We start from the raw sequence: 21,246 nt of genomic DNA, 5'->3' as shown, positions 1-21,246 counted from the left end.
CTATAAAGTAGATAGAAAGCTGGCTAGATCGTTTGGCTCAATGGGTAGTGATCAATGGCTCCATGTCCAGTTGGCAGCCGGTATCAAGCAGAGTGCTCCAAGGGTCATTCCTTGGACCAATTTTGTTCAATATCTTCATTAATGATCTGGAGGATGGCATGGACTGCACCCTCAGCAAGTTTGTAGATGACACTAAACTGGGAGGAGTGGTAGATACACTAGAGAGTAGTGATAGGATACAAAGGAACCTAGACAAATTGGAGGACTGGGCCAAAAGAAATCTGATGAGGTTCGACAAGAACAAGTGCAGAGTCCTGCATTTAGGACGGAAGAATCCCATGCACTGCTACAGACTAGGGACTGAGTGGCTAGGCAGCAGTTCTACAGAAAAGGACCGAAGGGTTACAGTGGATGAGAAGCTGGGTATAAGTCAACAGTGTGCTCTTGTTGCCAAGAAGGCTAATGGCATTTTGGGCTGTATAAGTAGGGGCATCACCAGCAGATCAAGGGACATGATCATTCCCCTCTGTTCAGTATTGGTGAGCCTCATCTGGAGTACTCTGTCCAGTTTTGGGCCTCACACTACAAGAAGGATGTGGAAAAGTTGGAGAGAGTCCAGCAGAGAGCAACAAAAATGATTAGGGGGCTGGAGCACATGACTTATGAGGAGAGGCTGAGGGAACTGGGATTGTTAAGTCTGCAGAAGAGAAGAGTGAGGGGTAGATTTCAACTACCTGAAATAGGGATCCAAAGAGGACGGATCTAGACTGTTCTCAGTGGTAAGAGATGACAGAACAGGGAATAATGGCCTTAAGTTGCAGTGGGGGTGGGGGGGGGGGTTAGGTTTGACATTAGGAAAAAAACTTTTTCACTAGGAGGAAGGTGCAGCACTGGAATGGGTTACCTAGGGAGGTGGTGGAATCTCCTTCCTTAGAGGTTTTTAAGGTCAGGATTGACGAAGCCCTGGTTGGGATGACTTAGTTGGGAATTGGTCCTGCTTTGAGCAGGGGGTTGGACTAGATGACCTCCTGAGGTCCCTTCCAACTCTGATATGCTATGATGATTTGTAAGTTCAACTTTCATGATAAAGGGATTGCACTACAATACTTGTAGTAGGTGAATTGAAAAATACTCTCTCTTTTGTTTACAATGCCAATATTTGTAGTAAAAAATATAAAGCGAGCACTGTACACTTTGTATTCTGTGTTGTAATTGAAATCAATATATTTGAAAATGTAGAAAACATCAAAAAATAATATTTAAATAAATGGTATTCTATTAATTTTTTTAATCGCTTGACAGCTCTAGGAATTATTGCTTTGCAACTATTTATAGAAAAAAAACTGTTTTAAAAGAACTGCATGGAAGCACCTCCTTGATATACAAATCCAGATTTAGATATTTAACTATTTCCTTAGTGCTGATAGGTAGAGGTAAAAATTATTGTGCATTTTACACTTTAATGCTCCAATCTAGTGACTACTGCAAAATTCCACAGCTCTGCTTCTAGTTAGCAAAATAATGCAACCGCAGGCTACTCTACAAATTTTAGTCACAACTGTTCAAGTTTCATTTTGTTCCAAATTACTACATCTGTCACCTTTACTGAGCAGCAAGTGGAATTTAATACATTCACTGCATTACATTTCCAGGCCTTGCAGATCTGCAAGTTTATTTAGATGTTTACTAGTATTTTTAGCAACCTACAGAGCAAAAATTCAAACAGTCAAATCACTGGGTTAAGCAGTGACTTTCGTCTACTTCCTACCAAAATTCAGAGCCAGTTTGAATACTTTAGGAATCAATTTTAAGGTACAAAAAAAGCACTCCCCCTGCACATTACCAAAGCACTATTATACTTCCAGCATTGGTAACTGAAGCTTTTGCAAAAAAGAATGGCTAGTCACCTTCTTGTAACTGTTCTTTGAGACGTGTTGCTCCTATCCGTTCCAATTAGGTGTGCGCATGCTGCATACACAGTCGATGGAAAGTTTTTTCCCCTAACAGCACCCATCAGGTAATCTGTTGAGCCCCCTGGAGTGGTGCTGCTGTAATGCTCTACATATGACCCCCTCAGTTCCTTCTTGATGGCTACTCTGATGGGCGAAGGTGGGTGGGTTTGGAATGGGCATGAGCAACATCTCGGAGAACAACAGTTATGAGAAGGTGAGTAACCGTTCTTTTCTTCAAGTGATTACTCATATTGATTCCAATTAGGTGACTCCCAAGCCTTACCTAGGCGGTGGGGTCCAAGTTATGGAATTGCTGATTGAAACGCTGCTCTGCCTAATGCTGCATCATCTGTAGCATGCTGGACGATGGCATAATCAGAGGTGAACATATGCACCGAGGACCAAGTCGCTGTCCTGCAGATTTCTTGGATTGGGACTTGGGCCAGGAATGCCGACGATGAGGCCTGTGCCCTTGTAGAGTGTGCCCTAAGTGCGGGAGCTGGGATTTTGGCTAACTGATAGTATGTGCAGATGCCACGACTATGAATAGCTGGTTTGACTTTCTGAACGGCTTAGTGGAAGTCCGTGTAAGGTAGGTCAGAGGTGAGGGCATTCAACTCAGACACCCTTTGGGCTGAAGTAATGACGATCAGAAAAGCTACCTTGTAGGACAGAGGAGGAAGCAAGTTGCCATCAGTTCAAACGAGGGCCCATTAGATAGGAGAAGACCAAATTCAGGTCCCACACAGGAACTGGCCATCTAATCTCCGGATGGAGGCATTCCAGGCCCTTTAGAAAACATCTCACCGTGGGGTTCGCAAATATAGAGTGTCCAGATACTCCTGGGTGGAAGGCTGAAACAGCAGCGAGGTGTACCTTAATGGACGACGCTGCCAGGCCTTGTTGTTTCAGGTGTAGGTGGTACTCTAGGATGAGTGGTATAGGCACCTGGATTGGAGGGATGTGATGCTGGGCACACCAGCAAGTGAACATTTTCCACTTAGCTAGATAAGTGGATGATTTCCTGCTGCCAAGCAGGACCTCTGTTACCAGTTCTAAGCATAGAAGTTCCATGGGGTTTAACCCTGAAGCTTCCAAGCTATGAGATGGAGAGACCTGAGGTCTGGGTGGAGTAAGCGACTATGGTCTTGAGTGATTAGGTTGGGGTCAAGTGGCAACACAATAGGAGTGTCCACTGATAGTTCCAAGAGCGTGATGTATCAGTGTTGTCGAGGCCATGCCAGGGCCACCAGGATTACCTCCCCTCAAGGTCCCTGCAGACCTTGAGAAGTACCATGTGCACCAGAGGGAATGGGGAAAAGCCATACAACAGGCAGCCTCCCCTGGATAGCAGAAACGCATTTGTGACCAACCCCGGGCTGTGATTCTGGAAGGAGCAGAACATCGGGCACTTCCTGTTGCTGCAGGTGGAAAACAGGTTGACCTAGGGAAACCCCCACCTTTGGAAGATGGCGTGTATGACTTCCGGATGGACGGACCATTTGTGATTGTGGAACAATCTGCTGAGACGGTATGCCAGGTCATTCTGAGCCCCTGGGAGATAGTCCACTCCGTTCACCTGGAAGCGTCCTATACAGAACTCTCAGAGCCTGAGGGCTTCTCGATATGGGGAGAAGGAATGGGTTCCACCCTGTTTGTTCATGTAAAACATGGCAGTGGTGTTGGTTCATTCTCATTGCTATGCACTGACCTTGCAGCCAGGCGCAAAAAGTTCGGCATGCTAGGTGTACCGCCCTGAGGTCATTGATGTAGATATGAAGAGAGAGATAGTCCCGAGACCATAGGCCCTGCATTTGTAGATCTCCCAAATGCGTGCCCCAACCCAGAGCCGACATGTCCATTACCAGGGACAAGGAGGGCTGTGGATGGGGACTCCTTTGCACACCATCCGAGGGTCAAGCCACCACTGGAGAGACTCGAGTATGTGCTCTGGTACCATCACTACTAAGACCAGCTTGTCGTGTCCCAGGCAACAGGCCGACGCATGCCACGCTTGCAGGGGTCTGAGCCTCAGCCTGGCACGCCAGACCATCTAAGTGAAGGCTATCATGTGGCCAAGGAGATGTAGGCAACCCCTTGCAGTAGTGGTCAGGAATTGCCTGAGGCTTTGAATGATGTTTGACATGGCTTGAAATCGTGTCTCTAGCAGAAATGCTCTTGCCTGCACCAAGTCTAGCACTGCTCTGATGAACTCTGTTCTCTGGGTCAGACACAAGACTGACTTGTTCACGTTGAGGAGACCCAGTCTCTCGAAAGCGGATCTGATGAACCAGGCCTGAGATTCCACCTGCTTCCTAGCGCGCCCGACCAGCCACTCGAGGCAGGGGTATACCTGCACCTGTCTCTTGAGAAGGCTGCTATGACTGACATGCAGTTGGTGAAAACTCAGGGGGCTGGCAACAGACCGAATGGGAGGACCATGAACTGACAGTATTTGTGGTTGATGACAAACCTTAGAAATCACCTGTGCATGGGGCAAATGACTATGTGAAAGTACATGTCTTTCATGTTGAGGGCAGCATACCGGTCTCCTGGATCCAGGGAAGAGGTAATCGTGCTCAGGGAGATAATATGGAACTTCAACTTCACCATCAATTTGTTGAGTCCTTACAGGTCTAGAATGGGTCAGAGACACTCCTTCCCCTCCACCCCCCCCCCCCGCTTTGCCTTGGGGATTAGGACTCTGAGCAGTGGTGGGATGCCAAATGGTAACTCGTCCCTGGCGGTGCTGAGGCGTGGAGCATTGAAGGCTTTCTTGGGACAGTGTCACATGCTGTGGCATTGGGGGCTTGGTGCGAAGGGCCAGGGACTGCAGTGCCCTCATGTCTATGATGTCTCTCGCGGTCTCACATGTATCTGGGGTGGAAGGCAGTTGTAACTCCTCCACCACCTGACACGGTGAGTCCAATTGCACCAGACTCAACGATCCCTCTTGCAGGACTGAATTTGATGGTGCTGGCTCCAAAGTTATTGGCACTGGGGGCTCCTCCCTGGGATGCACCCCACTGGCCGGTTCCAAGGGGTTGGGTCCCAAAGTCAGGGAACCACTCCTTTCTTGTCTCCGATGCCACTTCTGACCTGGGTAATGGGACCAACGCCAAGTCATCTCTGACTGTTTCCACACTGGACAGCGGCGGTGACGCGGGTCTCTTCAGTCCTTCCACGGTGCCATCTCCACCGCTGACAGGGCACTATGCACCGATGCACTCAGTGCCGGATCCTGCCGTGCCAAGGCTGGTTGCAGTCTAAGTGCTGCCTCCATGAGGGGCTGCTTCAACCTAAAGTCCTGCTCCTCCTTTCTTGTGCGAAACTCTTTGCAAATCCTGCACTTATCCGTCTGATATATTTCCCCGAGACACTTCAAGCAATCGTCATGAGGGTCGCCCGTTGGCATAGGCTTATTGCAGGACTTGAAGGGTTTGAACCCCTGGAACATAAGCATGCCCTGAGTCCCCAGTGAGAGCACGGTCGGGCTGAAGGAGAACCCCCCTGACTTCCGACAGTGAACTATTAACACTACACTAATAACTAACTAAGGAAAACAAACACTAAGTGAACAGAGCTAGGGAAAGGTGCAAGCCTGCTGAGCAAGACACCACAGTTCCAACGACTGTCACTGGCAGTAAGAAGGAACTGAGGAGGTGCCGGGTCAGCAGGGTCTATACAGAGTGCTATGGAGGCACCACTCCAGGGGACTCCACAGCCGACCCAATGGGGGCTGCTAGAGAAAAAACCTTTCCGATAACTGTGCACATGACATGTGCACACTTAATCGGAATCGACATGAGCTATCATTCAAAGAACTCGTTTTATCCTCTTCCTGAATAGGGCTCTATTCTTCTCATTCAGTTATGCATGTGCACAGTGGACCCCTGGCCACTTCAAACTGCAGTGTTGTGATTGCAACTGCATGGCCTTTTAAGCTTCTCTTCTAAAAAGGCAGGTTCCAGAAGAGGTTGGGAAGCACTGGCCTTACAGCAAGGACATGATTTCCACCAGGCCAAGACTACAACAGCTTGTAAATCTTACACTGGAAAATTAAGATTATTCACAGAAGTAAGATATCAACTTCACATACAGCTTCAGTGCAGGTTTTCACCTGCACAATGCCTAATCTTGGGAGAGAAAAAAAAAAAAGATAGCAAGAGCATGTAAAGTATTTTAAACCCAAAAAAGTGGCTTACCCTCTCTATAGCTTCTTTCTCCTGAGGTGTTACTTGAATGTAGTTCATCTGACCACTTCCAGCTTCTGCTACTCCTCCACTGCCACCACCGCCACCTCCTCCTTGGCCACCAGACTCTTGAACGGGCTCATTTAACATCTGAATAAAATGCTCCTGATGTTGGCTGATTTGCTGTGGTGCATGGGAGAACAAAAGGAAGCAATACACTGAAATAAAGCGTGTTCAGTCCTGCCAACCGGCAACTAAAAGTTTCTAGTTGCAGTGAACTTTGTGGTCTAGAGAAATATTATAGAAGCCTGGTTAATTTTGAGAATAATGCTTGGCAGGTTCTGACTGAGAAGAGACGCCATTATCGTTACCAGAGTCATGCTGCAGCTACCTCCTTACTCCCTTACAAACTCTGCATCCCGTAGAAAGGAAATAAGCTGTCAGGCATTCTGTGCAGGAACTAAGGCTGTTTCTCCATTATTCTCACTGGCCAAAAAGACAGCTATGAGGAAGCTTGACTCGTCACAGATATGACTATAGGAATACCTACTGTCTATTTCTAACACATGATCCTAATTCAGTTGAGTCTCTATAGCTCCCCTTCTCTGAAAAAGTTTGATTTCTTCCTTCCCACCCCACTCACCACACTTATCATTTGAGAGGTGGTAAAGAAAATGAAAACTAGGAGAATTTGCAAGCATATCTTAAGAATTTAAGGACAGTGACTCAGCATCTTGAGCTGCATTAGTAGGAGCATTGCTAGCAGATAGAGGGAAGTGATTATTCCCTCTGTTCGGCGCTGGTGAGGCCACATCTCTAGTATTGCATTCAGTTTTGGGCCTCCCACTACAGAAAGGATAGGGACAAATTGAAGACAGTCCAGCGGAGGGCAGCAAAAATGATCAGGGGCTGGGGCACATGACTTACGAGGAGAGGCTGAGGGAACTGGGATTGTTTAGTCTGCAGAAGAGAAGAGTGAGGGGGGATTTGATGATAGCCTTCAATTACCTGAAGGGCGTTCTAAAGAGGATGGAGCTCGGCTGTTCTCAGTGGTGGCAGATGACAGAACAAGGAGCAATGGTCTCAAGTTGCAGTGAGGGAGGACTAGGTTGGATATTAGGAAACACTATTTCACTAGGAGCGTGGTGAATGGGTTACCTAGGGAGATGGTGGAATCTCCATCCTTAGAGGTCTTTAAGGCCCAGCTTGACAAAGCCCTGGCTGGGATGATTCAGTTGGTGTTGGTCCTGCTTTGAGCAGGGGATTGGACTAGATGGCCTCCTGAAGTCTCTTCCAATTCTAGCCTTCTATGATTCTATGAACTCTGAGACAGTATCTAGTACTTTGGTTTGTGGCCAAATTGGGCGAGGTGCAGAAGGAAAGCCTCCATCCTAGTACTTTCCAGTCATAAAATTGTTTCACACACCATGAAAATAAGAGGGCACATTGCTAGTATTGATACATTAAAACGCCCTTGCCTGATCTAGACACGATATCCCATGGTGCTTAAGTCACCTGCAGTAGCTGGGGGTTTTCCCGTCCTATCTGCTGTAGCAATGCTGGCAGCAGATTAGGATTCTGCTGAATAATTTGTCTCATCTGCTGGAACTGAGGTTGATTTCGTAAAAATTCAAGCGGATGTCCTGCAATATAAACAGTTATACATTTAAGAAAAAAAGCAAAAGAAGTTACTATGGTGGCTTCTGTAAATGAGACCAACAATATATATTAAAAGGAAAAAAGCTGGATTAGCTGAAGTTTCACAATTGGAGGGTAATGTGAAATTCCTTTCAAGGTGACTCAGGTCTTTGAAGTGTACAATATTCACAATGGCCTTATTACGGACAAGCTCAGACAAAGGAGCGGAGCTGGCAGCAGGACCTGTCTCACCCATAGAAGTGGCCCCTCTCTTAGGGAGGAGGTGCACCAGTGAAATGGTAGCAAAGCTTGCCTCACCAATAACCACACAGCTCCTGTTCTGTGGCTCTATACAGAAAACTTCAGTTTAAGAGAATGTCAAGCAACACTGCATTAGAATTTAGAAAATGAGTTTAAAAAAAATAAAAGCAGACTTTGGTCTCGTAAGGCCTAAGGTGGTGCCATGTTGGGGACTAACATTTCACAGTGTTACAGTTTAAAAAGTAAAATGTAATACAAAGGGATAAAGCAAAATATATAAGTTCAAAGGATCTTGTGGCTTTAAAAGTGGTGTCTCAGACTCCAATGAGATGGTGACTGGAGAGCTAATCTGAAGACCACTGCAGCTGAATTGCTGAGATCAAGTAAAAGCAGACAAAATGTTCAGCCTCTTTGGGACCAGCATTTACTGGTACAACGTCTTTTAAGAGGCTTCTCCACCCCTTCACACATTGAACTGCTACTTTCCAACCACCCATGAACAGTAATGAAAATGTATCACCTCAAATAAAGACTAACATCTAACCTTTTAAAGAGAAGAACGTAAGATTCCAAGGGTGGTTTTCCATTCTGTATACTTCATAGCGGAATTAATTTTAACAAGCATACAACATTTTATTTTGCTTTTTAGATAAAGAGCAGGATGATTCAACATACTGGAGAAACAGATGTTTCTGCTAAACCTAGAGGAGGTCAAAAAATTGGTGTCTGTGAACCATATAACTCCCTCCCAAATATCCACATCTGAAAGATAAAAATGCAAAGCAGCAGCAAAAGCCTTTATAATATGCAGCATGGGTGTAGTTTTATTCTGGTACACACAAAAAAGGCAGAACTTAAAGCAAAACTTGTCATTACAATGACAAAAATGTAGCAGGCAATTTAATTTATTTTTAGCATTCACTGAAGTATGAAGGACTAGCAATAGCAATGAGCTGACACGCTTACTGACACTCTCCACCTCCTCACACTAGATTTAATTTTGGGAGTGCCAATTCCAAGTGTTACTCCTTTTGCCACCTTCCCGATGATGTATGTGCACTCCCTTAAATGTCTCCACACAACAGCTCAAACTTTTCAAAATTATGCAGAAGAAACTATAGGGGCTCCTTTGAAAAGTAATGTTTGAAGCTTTATATTTGACAGTGTAACTTTGCAACCACATTGCATTTAATGAACATGATAGGTACTTGTTAAATGCTTATGTTAAGGCAAGTTTGAGTCCTCTGAACTTAGTAGCCGGACTGGTGGGTCCCTTGCAGAAAACTCCAAAGCTTTCTGCTGCTGTGAGGTAGTATATGTGAAGGAGGTAAAATGATATTCATGAACAGGTCCTCTTCCCATGCACCCTCAAAGGCTTACCCAAAAGACTGGTCTATGTACGGCAGAGCCCAAACTGAGATGGCTCACTGAGCATTTCATGGCAGCTGATTAAGAGCTGGGTGGACATGTAGTGCTGGCTTTGTTTCCAGCTACTTTTATAGGCCTCTTTGAAAAAAGCTGGAGGCATGGAGAAGCCAGAAATAGTGGAGCCAGTTTAGCTGCTTCTATTAGGGTTGGGTACTACACAGGAGGACAAACTAGAGTCACTAGCTAGAAAGGTACATCACTGGAAGCAAAGCAACCGAGGATCAAGTACGTATGCAGAACAGGTGGAGAGGGGACAATAAAAAGAAAAACACTGTGATGAAGACTGAAAATTGAGTTGCACTGAGAAGACATTTACTATATTAAAAAAAGGAAATATACCATTTTATTTTGTCAACATTGATTTTCCATGTACCACTGTTGTAGGTGCAAGAGAGGGGAGGCTCTCACAGATCACCTACTTAAGAGTATTTGCCACATTTTGAGTTTGAGGACCCTGATTATTATTTATATTACGGTAGTGCCTAGGAGCCCTGGTCATGGACCAGGCCCCCATTGTGCTAGGCACTGTACAAACAGAAAGAGCTCCAAAGAGCTTATTAATAAGTTTAAAAATTTCAAGTGGCCACAAGCAAGGCTGCCTATTATAGTAGGCAATACAAAAATGGACACTTTCATAAATTAAACCTAACATTCTGGGGTTACAAGTGAGGAAGTTTTGAAGTGATGTACTGCTACAACTCTAATTCTAGACATTAAGAAGCCAGAGGTGAGCTTGGGGAAATATGAAGTTGTCCATAGCCGCGATCTCAGAAACTTAAAACCACACATATTGGATCAGAGTGGGTATAAAACCAACAGTGGTGTTTGGGAATTTGAACAACTATGGACCCAACATTACAGATCTACTCACCCACAAGTGTTTCCTCCAAGCAAGTTCTGCTGCTCTTTTGTCTCTCACTTTGAAAAGCCTCATGAATTTAAACCCACTATTTAAACATCTAGTACAGAGAGACTGCTTAACAGCTACCCATAAACAAAAGACCATCTTACCTCCTGAAGAACTAGTAGTCGTAGTTGTGGTTGCTGCTGCTGCTGCCACTGCTGAAGATTGAGAAGCACCGGTGCTTGCTGCCTGAGGGGGATCAACTGCAGCTTGAGTCTCTCTGTCTCCGGGGATACCCTAAATCCAGGGATCATGTTACAATTTACAGCATTTTCATGGGCAGAGATCAAAATTAATGGTTTCACTGCACTTGTTTTGCCCTAGAAATAAGACTCAGTACTTTTGTTGCAAATATAAACCAATTAACACACTACAAATGCAGACACTATTGCTAACAAACCTACAAACAGCTCCAAATCATTCAATACAGCATTGAGCAAACTGAAAAGAGAGAAAGGTCTCAACAATTTAGTGCTCAACATCTTGAACTGCACTAGGACGTTTACTGGCACTTAATCCAGCGAAGCGCAGTGTTCCAATACGTTTTTTGCATGGCAAGTGCTTCGTTATGACTTTAATAGAGGTAATCGATACATAACTGTCATAAGGGCCACATCCAAATGGGAGGATTGCACTTGTTGCCAGCCACTGATGGTTAAGAACACTCTTGCCTACAGAACTCAATAGTTCAGAAGTGGACCAGGATTTAGGACCCTTAAACATCAAGTCTGTATTGCAATGGGCTCTGTCAGAGGTACAGATCTAGTTATTTAATTGCTCCCCTCAATATTCTTATTTGGGTTGAGCAGTTCTTGGAACATTTCCTGGAGGATAACATCTTGTTTCAGAAGGTGGAGGAAATAACCATGGGATACCCATTTTAGACCTGATTTTGACTAACAGAGGAATTGGTTGTGAATCCGACAGTGAAAAGCAATTTCGCTGAAAGTGAATCATGAAATCGACCATTTCATGATTAAGGAAAGAAAAGAGTGATCGGCTGAATAAGGACAATGGACTTTTTAAAAAAAGCAGACAAAACTTGACAGCAAGTTAAAGTAGTATGGGCTGGATGAATGGACTATAAGGTGGATAGAAAGCTGGCTAGATTGTCAGGCTCAACCGGCAGTGATCAATGGCTCCATGTCTAGCTGGCAGTCGGTATCAAGTGGAGTGCCCCAAGGGTCGGTCCTGGGGCTGGTTTTGTTCAATATCTTCATTAATGATCTGGAGGATGGCGTGGACTGCACCCTCAGCAAGTTTGCAGATGACACTAAACTGAGAGGAGTGGTAGATATGCTGGAGGGTAGGGACAGGATACAGAGGGACCTAGACAAATTAGAGGACTGGGCCAAAGGAAATCCGATGAGGTTCAGCAAGAACAAGCGCAGAGTCCTGCACTTAGGACGGAAGAATCCCATGCACTGCTACAGACTAGGGACCAAATGGCTAGGCAGCAGTTCTGCAGAAAAGGACCTAGGGGTTACAGTGGACAAAAAGCTGGATATGAGGCAACAGTGTGCTCGTTGCCAAGGCTAATGGCATTTTGGGCTGTATAAGTAGGAGCACTGCCAGCAGATCAAGGGACGTGATCATCCCCTCTAGTCAACATTGGTGAGGCCTCATCTGGAGTACTGTGTCCAGTTTTGGGCCCTACACTAAAAGAAGGATGTGGAAAAATTGGAGAGAGTCCAGTGGAGGGCAACAAAAATGATTAGGGAGCTGGAGCACATGACTTATGATGAGACGCTGAGGGAACTGGGATTGTTTAGTTTGCAGAAGAGAAGAATGAGGGGGGATTTGATAGCTGCTTTCTACTACAACTTTACCTCGATATAACGCTGTCCTCAGGAGCCAAAAAAATCTTACCGCATTATAGGTGAAACTGCATAATATCGAATTTGCTTTGATCCACCGGGGTGCGCAGCCCCGCCACACTGAAGCACTGCTTTACCATGTTATATCAGGTCACGTTATATCGAGGTAGAGGTGTGCCTGAAAGGGGGTTCCAAAGAGGTTGGATCTAGACTGTTCTCAGCGGTAGCAGATGACAGAACAAGGAGTAATGGTCTCAAGTTGCAGTGGGGGAAGTTTAGGTTGGATATTAGGAAAAACTTCTTCACTAGGAGAGTGGTGAAGCACTGGAATGCGTTACCTAGGGAGATGGTGGAATCTCCTTCCTCAGAAATTTTTAAGGTCAGTCTTGACAAAGCCCTGGCTGGCACGATTTAGTGCGAATTGGTCCTGCTTTGAGCAGGGGGTTGGACTAAATGACCTCCTGAGGTCCCTTCCAACTCTGATATTCTATGACAAGCCCAGAACTGGTAGACAGGGTCCCATGAGAAGAAAATCTAAGGGTTTGGGAGAGGAGAGCTGGCAGTTTCTCAAAGCGACAAGATTAAAGGCTCAACAGAAAACTATTCTGATCCAAAGCAAAGTAGGAAGAACAGTAAGAGGCCAATATGGCTGCATTAGGAGTTCTTTAGTAACTTGAAAAATCAGAAAGAAATCCTACAAAAAATGGAAACATGGACAAATTGTTACAGGTGAGTACAAAACAGCACAAGCATGTTGGGACAAAATCTGAAAGGCGAAAGGCACAAAATGAGTTGCAACTAGCAAGGGATACAGAGGCAATATGAGGAGGTTCTATAAATCCTCTCTTTTGCTTCTAATGTAAAGTGTAGGTCCACTATTTAGCAGGGAAGGAGAGCTAATAACTGATGATACAAAGGCAGCAGAGGTGTTTAATGCCTATTTTGCTTCAGTCTTCACTAAAAGGGTTAATTGTGACCAGAAGGGTTAATTGTTACCACAATTAATATTTATAACAGGAAGAAGGAACATAAGCCAGAATAAGGAAAGAACATGTTAAAGAACATTCAAGTAAGTTAAACGTATTCAAGGCAGCAGGGCCTAACGAAATTCATGCTAGTGTATTTAAGCAACTTGCTGAAGCAATCTTGGAGCCACTGGCAACTGTCTTTGAGAATTCATAGAAGACTGATGTGGTACAAGAGGGAGAAGGGAAAACACAGTATCTAGCTTTAAAGGGGAACATAGGACCTGGGGAATTATAGACTCATCAGCCTAACTTTGATACCTGGAAAAATACTGGAATAAAATTATTAAAACAATTTGTAAGCATCTAGAGGATAAGAAGTAACCTCCAACATGAATTTATCAAGAACAAATCATGCCAAACCAACCCTAATTTCCTTCTTTGACAGGCTTACTGGTCTACTGGATTGGGAGGGAGAGAAACAGACTTGACATTTTGATTTTAGGAAGGCTTTTGACAAATATTCTCATAAGTAATCTAGGGAAATGTGATTAAATTACCGAATGGCGGGTTCACAACTGATTGAAAAAAACTCATCAAAAGAATAATGAGCAATGATTTGGCATCAAACTGGAAAGACAGATCTAGTGGGGTCCCAACAGGGTTCTGTCCTGGGTCTGGTATTAGTCAACATTTTCATTAATGACTCAGACAATGGAGTGGAGAGTGTGCTAATAAAGTTTGTGGATGACACCAAGCTGCGAAGGGTTGCAAGCATTTTGGAGGACAGGACTAAAATTCAAAACTACCTTGATAAACTGAAGAATTGGTCTGAAATCAACAAGATGAAATTCAATAAGGACAAGTGCAAAGTACTACATTTAGGAAGGAAAAAAATCAAATGCACAAACAAAATAAGGAATAAATGGCTAGGTGGTAGTACTGCAGAAAAGGATTTGGGGGTTATAGTGGGTCACAAATTGAATATAAGTCAATTATGATGGTAGTTGTAAAAAAGGCTAATATTTTGGGGTGTATTAATGGGAGCATTGTATGTGAAACATATGAAGTAGATGTCCTATTTTGGGTGCCACCATTTAAGAACAATCTGGATAAACTGGAGTGAACACAGAGGAGAGCAATAAAAATTGTAAAAGGTTTAGAAAACCTGATCTACAAAGAAAGATTACAAAACTGGGCATCTTTAGTCTTGAGAAAAGATGACTTAGGAGAAAAGATGACCATAAGTCAATGGTGATGAACTGTACTCCATATTCACTAAAGGCAAGACAAACAAGTAATCAGCTTAATCTGCAGCTAGGTAGATTTAGGTTGGAAACTGGGGAAAATTTCTAACTATAAGGCTAGTTAAGCATTGGTATAGGTTACCGAGAGAGGTTGTGCAATCCCCGTCACTGGAGCTTTTGAAGAACAGTTTAGACAAACACCTGTCTAGGTACAGTTAGTTGGTTCTGCCTCAGCAGTGGCACAGGGTGAGGGGATTGGATTAGATTAGTGTTTCTCAATGATTTGCAACCTCCTTACCAGTTCTGAGATTTCCCTGACACAGTTTAGGAAGGCAGCAAGCCAGTCTCTGGTATCAAAAAGGTTGAGAAACACTGGAGATGACGTCTAAAGGTCCCTTCCAGCCCTACATTTCTATGATTAGCTAGCTATCCCTCATCAAGCCCCAATCCCAGACACACAGGAACTATGCAGAAGTTTACGTCATTAAAAATAATTTCTTACTGGTGGCTTATTAAACAGCTATGTAAAGAAATTTCTCTATTATTAGACTAACATTGTGAAACCTATAACATTAATGGGGAGGATTGAGGTCGCTTTACATCTATTCTGTAGTGCAATGTTTAGTCCTTGCAGTTTAAAGTTTGAAGTCATTTTCAGAAGCAGTTAAATGCAATTTATGTTGAAAATGAGTCATAAGCAGGGCTTTGGAGCGGAGCCCGGAGCTGGAGTGCGGAGCTGCTCCGGAGCAGTGGAGCTGCAGGTTTTTGCCTGGAGCTGGAGTGGAGCCGGAGCACAGTTCCAAAGCTCTGCTCATAAGTAACAAGTGCAGCTCTGACTTAAAACTGTAAGTAGTAACCTGAAGGATTAACATATGAATGATGCCTATGGAAAACAGTTACCAATTCAAAAGCTTCCTCCTAGGAAGTTCAAACCAGTTTTTTTCCTTCCTTGGTCTACAGAAAGCCACATTCACACATGATCTGTATATCTCAGCCTCAAAATAAACCAGAAATTAAGTTCATTAAGTGTGAATGGGGAATAGCAAAGGGAATCTGATGTTGGGGAAAAAAGTGACCGTTTCAAATGAACCCAAAAGGTAGCCAAAACTGGAGACACTGGAAACATGCATTAAATTTCCATCTGTCCCACTGAGCTTCCATGTCCATTTTCATATTTTTCTTCATTTCTAGAGCTGCTTGTAACCTATCAGGCTGAGAAACAGAACTGAACGTAACCCAATACCAAAATAGAATGAGGAAGATTTCAACATATGAAGTAACGTAACAAGATTCACTTGGACTTGTAGCCATTTTCCATTTCCTCTCAAGCAAATAGAAGTGCACTGCATTTTTAAAGCCAGTCTTACTACGGACAGGTTTTCTCTTGTTCAGCAGATTGATCGATCAACTCCTCTCCAAGTTTAACTACTATTTAAAGAGAACACTGAAGTCCAGACCCTAAGTTAATATTATGCATACATGATATGCTCTCTAGGTTCCATAGCATGATTAGTACCAAGGATGAACAAACAGCTTTAAGGGCTTGGTCTGTTTTGTGACACTATAGCTGCCAATACAAAAAACAGTGACTATTATCCTCAATTGGTCACAATAAGAGAATCATTTTTAGTTCACTGATACAGGCAGTATCCTACTGAGATAGGGCATAGCTAATTAAACCACAACATGTCAGCTTCAAAATTTTTAGACACACCTTGCATTCACAGCCAAATAAATGAGTATGAAATATGGTAATCACAAAATTTAGACACCAATATCACCCTTAAGGCAGTAGGCTCTTTAAAATCCATTTCTCAACCTTCCAGTCTCTCTGCTTAAAGCTGCTGTTCCTTTGTGGACTTTTACTCATCTCTTATAAATTGTATCTTTTTCGAAGATAAATTCTTCTGAAAAGATGAGGAGAAAGCGAAAACATGAAAAAATAGCTCACCATTAGAAGGTACTCCACTGCTCTGTCAGGATTGTTGAAGCTGGCTCTCAGTGCTGCAATTACTTGCTCTCGCTCATAGCCCATTGACATGATCTCAGTCACCATATTCTCATAAGACTGACCTGTCACTAGAGGGGCAAAAATAGCAGTTTTAAATGCGGTAAAAGGGTGCAAGCAGACTTTGAGAAATGCCAAAACAGACATTCACTCGACACGAAGTGAGGGAAAGTCACACTAAACTTGCCAATTTCTGTCTATTTCATTTTTCAGTATGTTCAAGTTTTGTATTAAGGACTCAACAGGATGGCAGAGTTCCCGGGGACAGAGCACAATGCAGGCTTCTATGGAAGATTCAATGTGTTTGTGACACTCCTTGTACTAATAATCCCTCTTCCTCACTCTCCACTAAGGTCAAGGGCATTTTCACAGCTATCTAATATTCAGTTCCTGGCTTAATTAAAAAGGCTTCCTGCAGTTTAAGGCTGGATATTAATCCCACTAAGCCGAAATCTGTGCCAAATTGCTTTGGAAAGCCAAATGACGACTTAACACAACAGCTGGAATGGTCATCAATGGTAAGTGTGGACCAACTGACAGTTCTGCACCACTGCAACGTGGTAAGGCGAGACAGTGAAGGCCACCTGGACAGCACAGTAAAGCAGTGGATGGATCAACCCAAGATGGCAGAGGAGGGAAATTCTGAAAAGTAACAGAAGGCTTGAAGTGCTGTTTAGTGATGCAATTTTTTTTTTTTAAACAGTCAGTGGATAGTGAATTGGGTCCAACAAAATTGAGTGTGTTACATATTTAAGGCCCCACCAACTGACACCCTCCTAACTTAATAGATTCTAAGTTACCAAGGCAGTCTGATCTTATCTGTCCTCCTATACGATATGGGCTACAGGACTTCTTGGATAAACTAGAACATCTTTTAGAAAAATATCTAATCTTGATTTAAAAATTGCAGAGATGGAGAAACCACCACAAGTCTTGGTAAACTGTTCCAGTGGTTAAGTATTCTATTAAAATATTGCACTTCATTTCTTGTTTGTTTGTCTAGCTTCAAACTTCCAGCCATTGGATCTTGTTTTACCTGAGAGATTAGAGAGCAGAGATAAGATTAGTGCCCTTTATCAAATGTCTGTTTCCCATGTAGGTACATACAGACTGATCAAGTTATTCATTAATCTTCTCTTCATTAAAAACTGATTGAACTCCTGGGGTATTACAGACAACATAGGCAGCAGCTTGGTGTACAGCCCTCTTAGGCAGGGCTTTCTACACTAGGCTGTTGTCTCCATCCTTAGACACATCTGAAGATGCTCCAGAGGTCCCAACACTACGGTGAAGGGGAAAAAGTGCACACATGCCCTGCCTCATCATATGTAGCATACTTAAGGATTTTTAAAAGGAAAAAAATTCAGTGTAAGAACCTAGAAAGTACATTCAGACATTACTATTAAATGCAAAAATCAGTCATTTTACTCTAAATGCTTTGCTGCCTTTCTTTAAAAAAGGAGCACATTACACAAGTCAAGTCAAGGATTGATTCTACCTTGAACTATAACCTGACAACTTTCATGGTGTGGTGAGGGGCTAAGTGTGGCAGAGCTGATCAGCACTAACTGACTCAATGGATCTGTACATCACTGTTCTAGATACCAGGAACACAGACAGGTCACTTGAGCAAGGTTGTGAAAACCATTCATAATTGCAATTACAGCAATTACTAACAGTTTTGTTTTCCTGTTATTTACCCATATTCTAAATTTGCTAATTGTACTCTGCTAGGAGTGCTAAGTAACAATGGAAAAGACTCTCATATTTTGGGGCTGGCTCCCAGCCGCCTCCCTCACCAAGCACACAGCCTGGCCACCCCTGCACACACAGCCCGAAGGAAGGCAGGGTGGCCTGGTAGCAGGACAGAGAGCAGAGTGGGACCAAGCAGCTCCCATGCAGGGGTGAGAGCAGCAGAGCTCCCAGCTCAGCACAGCTGGGGAAGGGATGACCCCCACCATCCAGGCAGCAGGGAACTGCTAGGCTGGGCTGTGTGCGTTTTTCCTCTGAAACCTGTATTTTGCATCTAACTTCAAAACAGACAAAAATAAAAGCCAACCAAACATACCTTCACTGAACATCCCATTTTAAAAATTAAGAATTGCAAAGTTTCATCCTAATAGATTGACAGCCCTGGAGACTGATGTCCTAATTATCTCAGCTGAGAGCTGGAAAGCCCAATTCTCAGAGTATATGGTAGTTCAGCATCAACCTTCTCAAAACTGCAGTCATTCTACTGCAACAGTCAACAAAGGAGTTAATTATTCAGATTACGTACTCATGTACTCCTTGTGGACACTAAAGTGCCATCAATAGCACCACCACAGTTAGGAAACAAGGTGGACAGTAGAGTTTCCCTGCAGTGCATTATGTTACTAGGGCTAGAGTGTCGACAGCTGCGGGGTCAGGCGTCCTAGGCACTTTGGGATAGAGTTTCTTTGACTCAGATCTGGCCACAGCAGTGTGGATGCCAGAGTCCCAGGTTTGAGCATGGGTCAGAAAACTCTTAACCTAGGGTTAAAATGCAACGTAGATGCACAATTCCAGGGTTCCCTGACATGCATCAGCTGACTGGAATCCCATCAACCCTAGGCTTACACTGCTGTGTAGACAAACTCTTTATTATCTACAATGAATTTAGGGGGTAAGAGGAGATAACATACATAAGCCACTGGCTTATCCAAAATAACCCAGTAAACCACGTATAGGGCTGGACTCCCCATGGCACTAGTAATGTCAATTCAACATTAAACAAAAATCAGTTCAATTCTGAGTGAGTATCACCTAGACTAAAACTGTCAATGCAGGGTCAATAACTTTGGCTCAGGTTTAAAGAAGTGCATGCACAAGGTACTGTGGTTGTGTGTGTGCATCTGCAATAAGATATTAACCATTGTCTCTCCTTGGCCTTCCAAGTTTACAGAAAGAAACTTCTTAAAATATAAAATTATAAAGTAATAGATTTGTGTTTTGAGAAACAGTGGCAGAAAACCAGTACAAGTACAATCATCTTAGGTGAGGTGATCTTAACTTACCAAATCAGCAATTCTTTCTACCGCCACATTTACTCATACCACAAATCACAAACTCAGACTGGCAAAAACATGATTCATACTGCAAGTGAAGATCACCTAACCCCTGGTCCCTAACCACATTAAACTGATCACTTTTTTTCAAGTGCCTTTTGGGACCACCAGTGTTATTCAGGTGTAAACTAGAACACTAGATGAATGGGGAAAACTAAAGGAAATCTGAAAAAGATAAAGGTCAATTTATTCTAGCCTACTGCAGTACGTACTGACTAAGATGAAGGAGAAATCTGAATACTGGTAATTTATGCATCTATAGTCAACAGCAATCCATGCACTCAAATTTGATTTCTCCAGTCATTCCTAAGTAGTGTTAAAGCAGGCTTGTGACTGGTACTCTAGGATCCACTTTTTTATTTTGACAATCCATCAGTACCTCATTCATATTCAGTTGTGGATATTCTAACCTCCAGTGAAATCTGGACTGCTCCAATGAAAAAGGAGTAAACAGTCAGCTACTTTACACAGTGAGAAACACTGACAGATGTGCCATCCATCCTTGCAGCATATGAAGGGGGAGCAGCAGGTTTATTCAAGTGGAGAGAGAAGGACCTCTCCGTAGAAAGTAATCATTTTACTGCACAGACTGTGGCACTAAAATGTCCTTCCATAAAATCCTCTCTGGGATGTAATATGGCCCAGAGGCCAAGTTAAAGACCAGACTGAGTCAGGATACTTGGGTTCTAGATCCAACTCTGCTAATGTGATGCGTGATCTGGGGCAATTCATTTCTTTTCTAAGTCCATTTCCACATTTTAAAAAATGTGAGTTTATGCCCACTCACCTCTGTGAAGAGTCTTATGAGTTACGGATAATAAGCACTGCATGTGCTATAAATTAAGACCAGCAACTCACTTCACAGGTCACTGCACTATATCTAGAGATAATTACTGCAGAGACCATTTGTGACCAGGACTGCACTCAAACTAGTGACCCTAAATTCACTGGGTGCACATGCTACATAGTACTGTCAAAGTTGGAACAGTTCTTTCAATATTGTGGACATAATGTCAGAGAGTGCAAGTCATTGGTTGTGTTTAATGGCCATAACATAAAACAAAACACGGCACACTCAGTACTCCATTCAAACCACTTCAAATTGAATCACTGGGAAAGAGTATAAGAAATCCGGAAAAACCAGAAGGGATGTTATAAGTTTGTTTTCCCGTCTTTATACAACACATCTTTGAATATAAGTTGAAAGAACCTCTGTACTAAAGTGAGAAGAATGTTTATATGAAGTTGATTTTACTACATTTACCTCTGTTCTTTGGGAACAGTGCTTTGATGATAATCTTGAGGATAAAAAGGTATAGTAGAGGTGAGAATGCAAACAACTTATCTGTTAACCCACCATTTATTTCAGCTGCAGTGAAACAAGGTTTAAGTGCAAGCCAAAGTTTAGATAAACACTTACCAAGTGCACTTGTAGCATCCTCAAAAAGGTTTGATCGAGAAGTATCACCTGATGTACTGCAAGACAAAACAAGATCTCAAATATACAAGTTTGGAATACATAATTGGTAAGTAAAAGCAGCATCTGGAACTAAAGGAATTAAGGGTGTCTATGACCTGGTACGAAGCCAGAATTTACACACTTCTGTGCTCTAAGTTAATGCTACTGTTTTTAACCCTTACTCTTGCTGATTTCCATCAAGAATATCCACATTTGGAATACCGCTTATCCATTCAAGTGCTGACACTTGCTTACCTAAATATTGCCTTTAGGACTGCGAGAAAAGTA

General features: G+C 43.2%; 1 protein-coding gene across 1 annotated transcript in view; it reads right to left on the bottom strand.

Moving 5' to 3' along the window:
• RAD23B (RAD23 homolog B, nucleotide excision repair protein) overlaps positions 1 to 21,246 on the bottom strand; it is a 65,711-nt gene that overhangs the window by 3,043 nt on the left and 41,422 nt on the right. The window contains exons 5-9 of the mRNA XM_050948290.1: positions 20,920 to 20,975; positions 16,357 to 16,484; positions 10,484 to 10,613; positions 7,661 to 7,788; positions 6,158 to 6,328 (exon numbers count right to left, since the gene is read on the bottom strand). Of these exons, the coding sequence (XP_050804247.1) occupies positions 6,158 to 6,328; positions 7,661 to 7,788; positions 10,484 to 10,613; positions 16,357 to 16,484; positions 20,920 to 20,975 (613 nt within the window). The remainder of the gene's footprint in view (positions 1 to 6,157; positions 6,329 to 7,660; positions 7,789 to 10,483; positions 10,614 to 16,356; positions 16,485 to 20,919; positions 20,976 to 21,246) is intronic.

The sequence above is a fragment of the Gopherus flavomarginatus genome, chromosome 3 (assembly GCF_025201925.1).
Source record: "Gopherus flavomarginatus isolate rGopFla2 chromosome 3, rGopFla2.mat.asm, whole genome shotgun sequence".
NCBI lineage: Eukaryota > Metazoa > Chordata > Testudines > Testudinidae > Gopherus > Gopherus flavomarginatus.
Note: the sequence above shows the minus strand (reverse complement) of the source record. Positions and strands in the feature narration are given on the sequence as shown.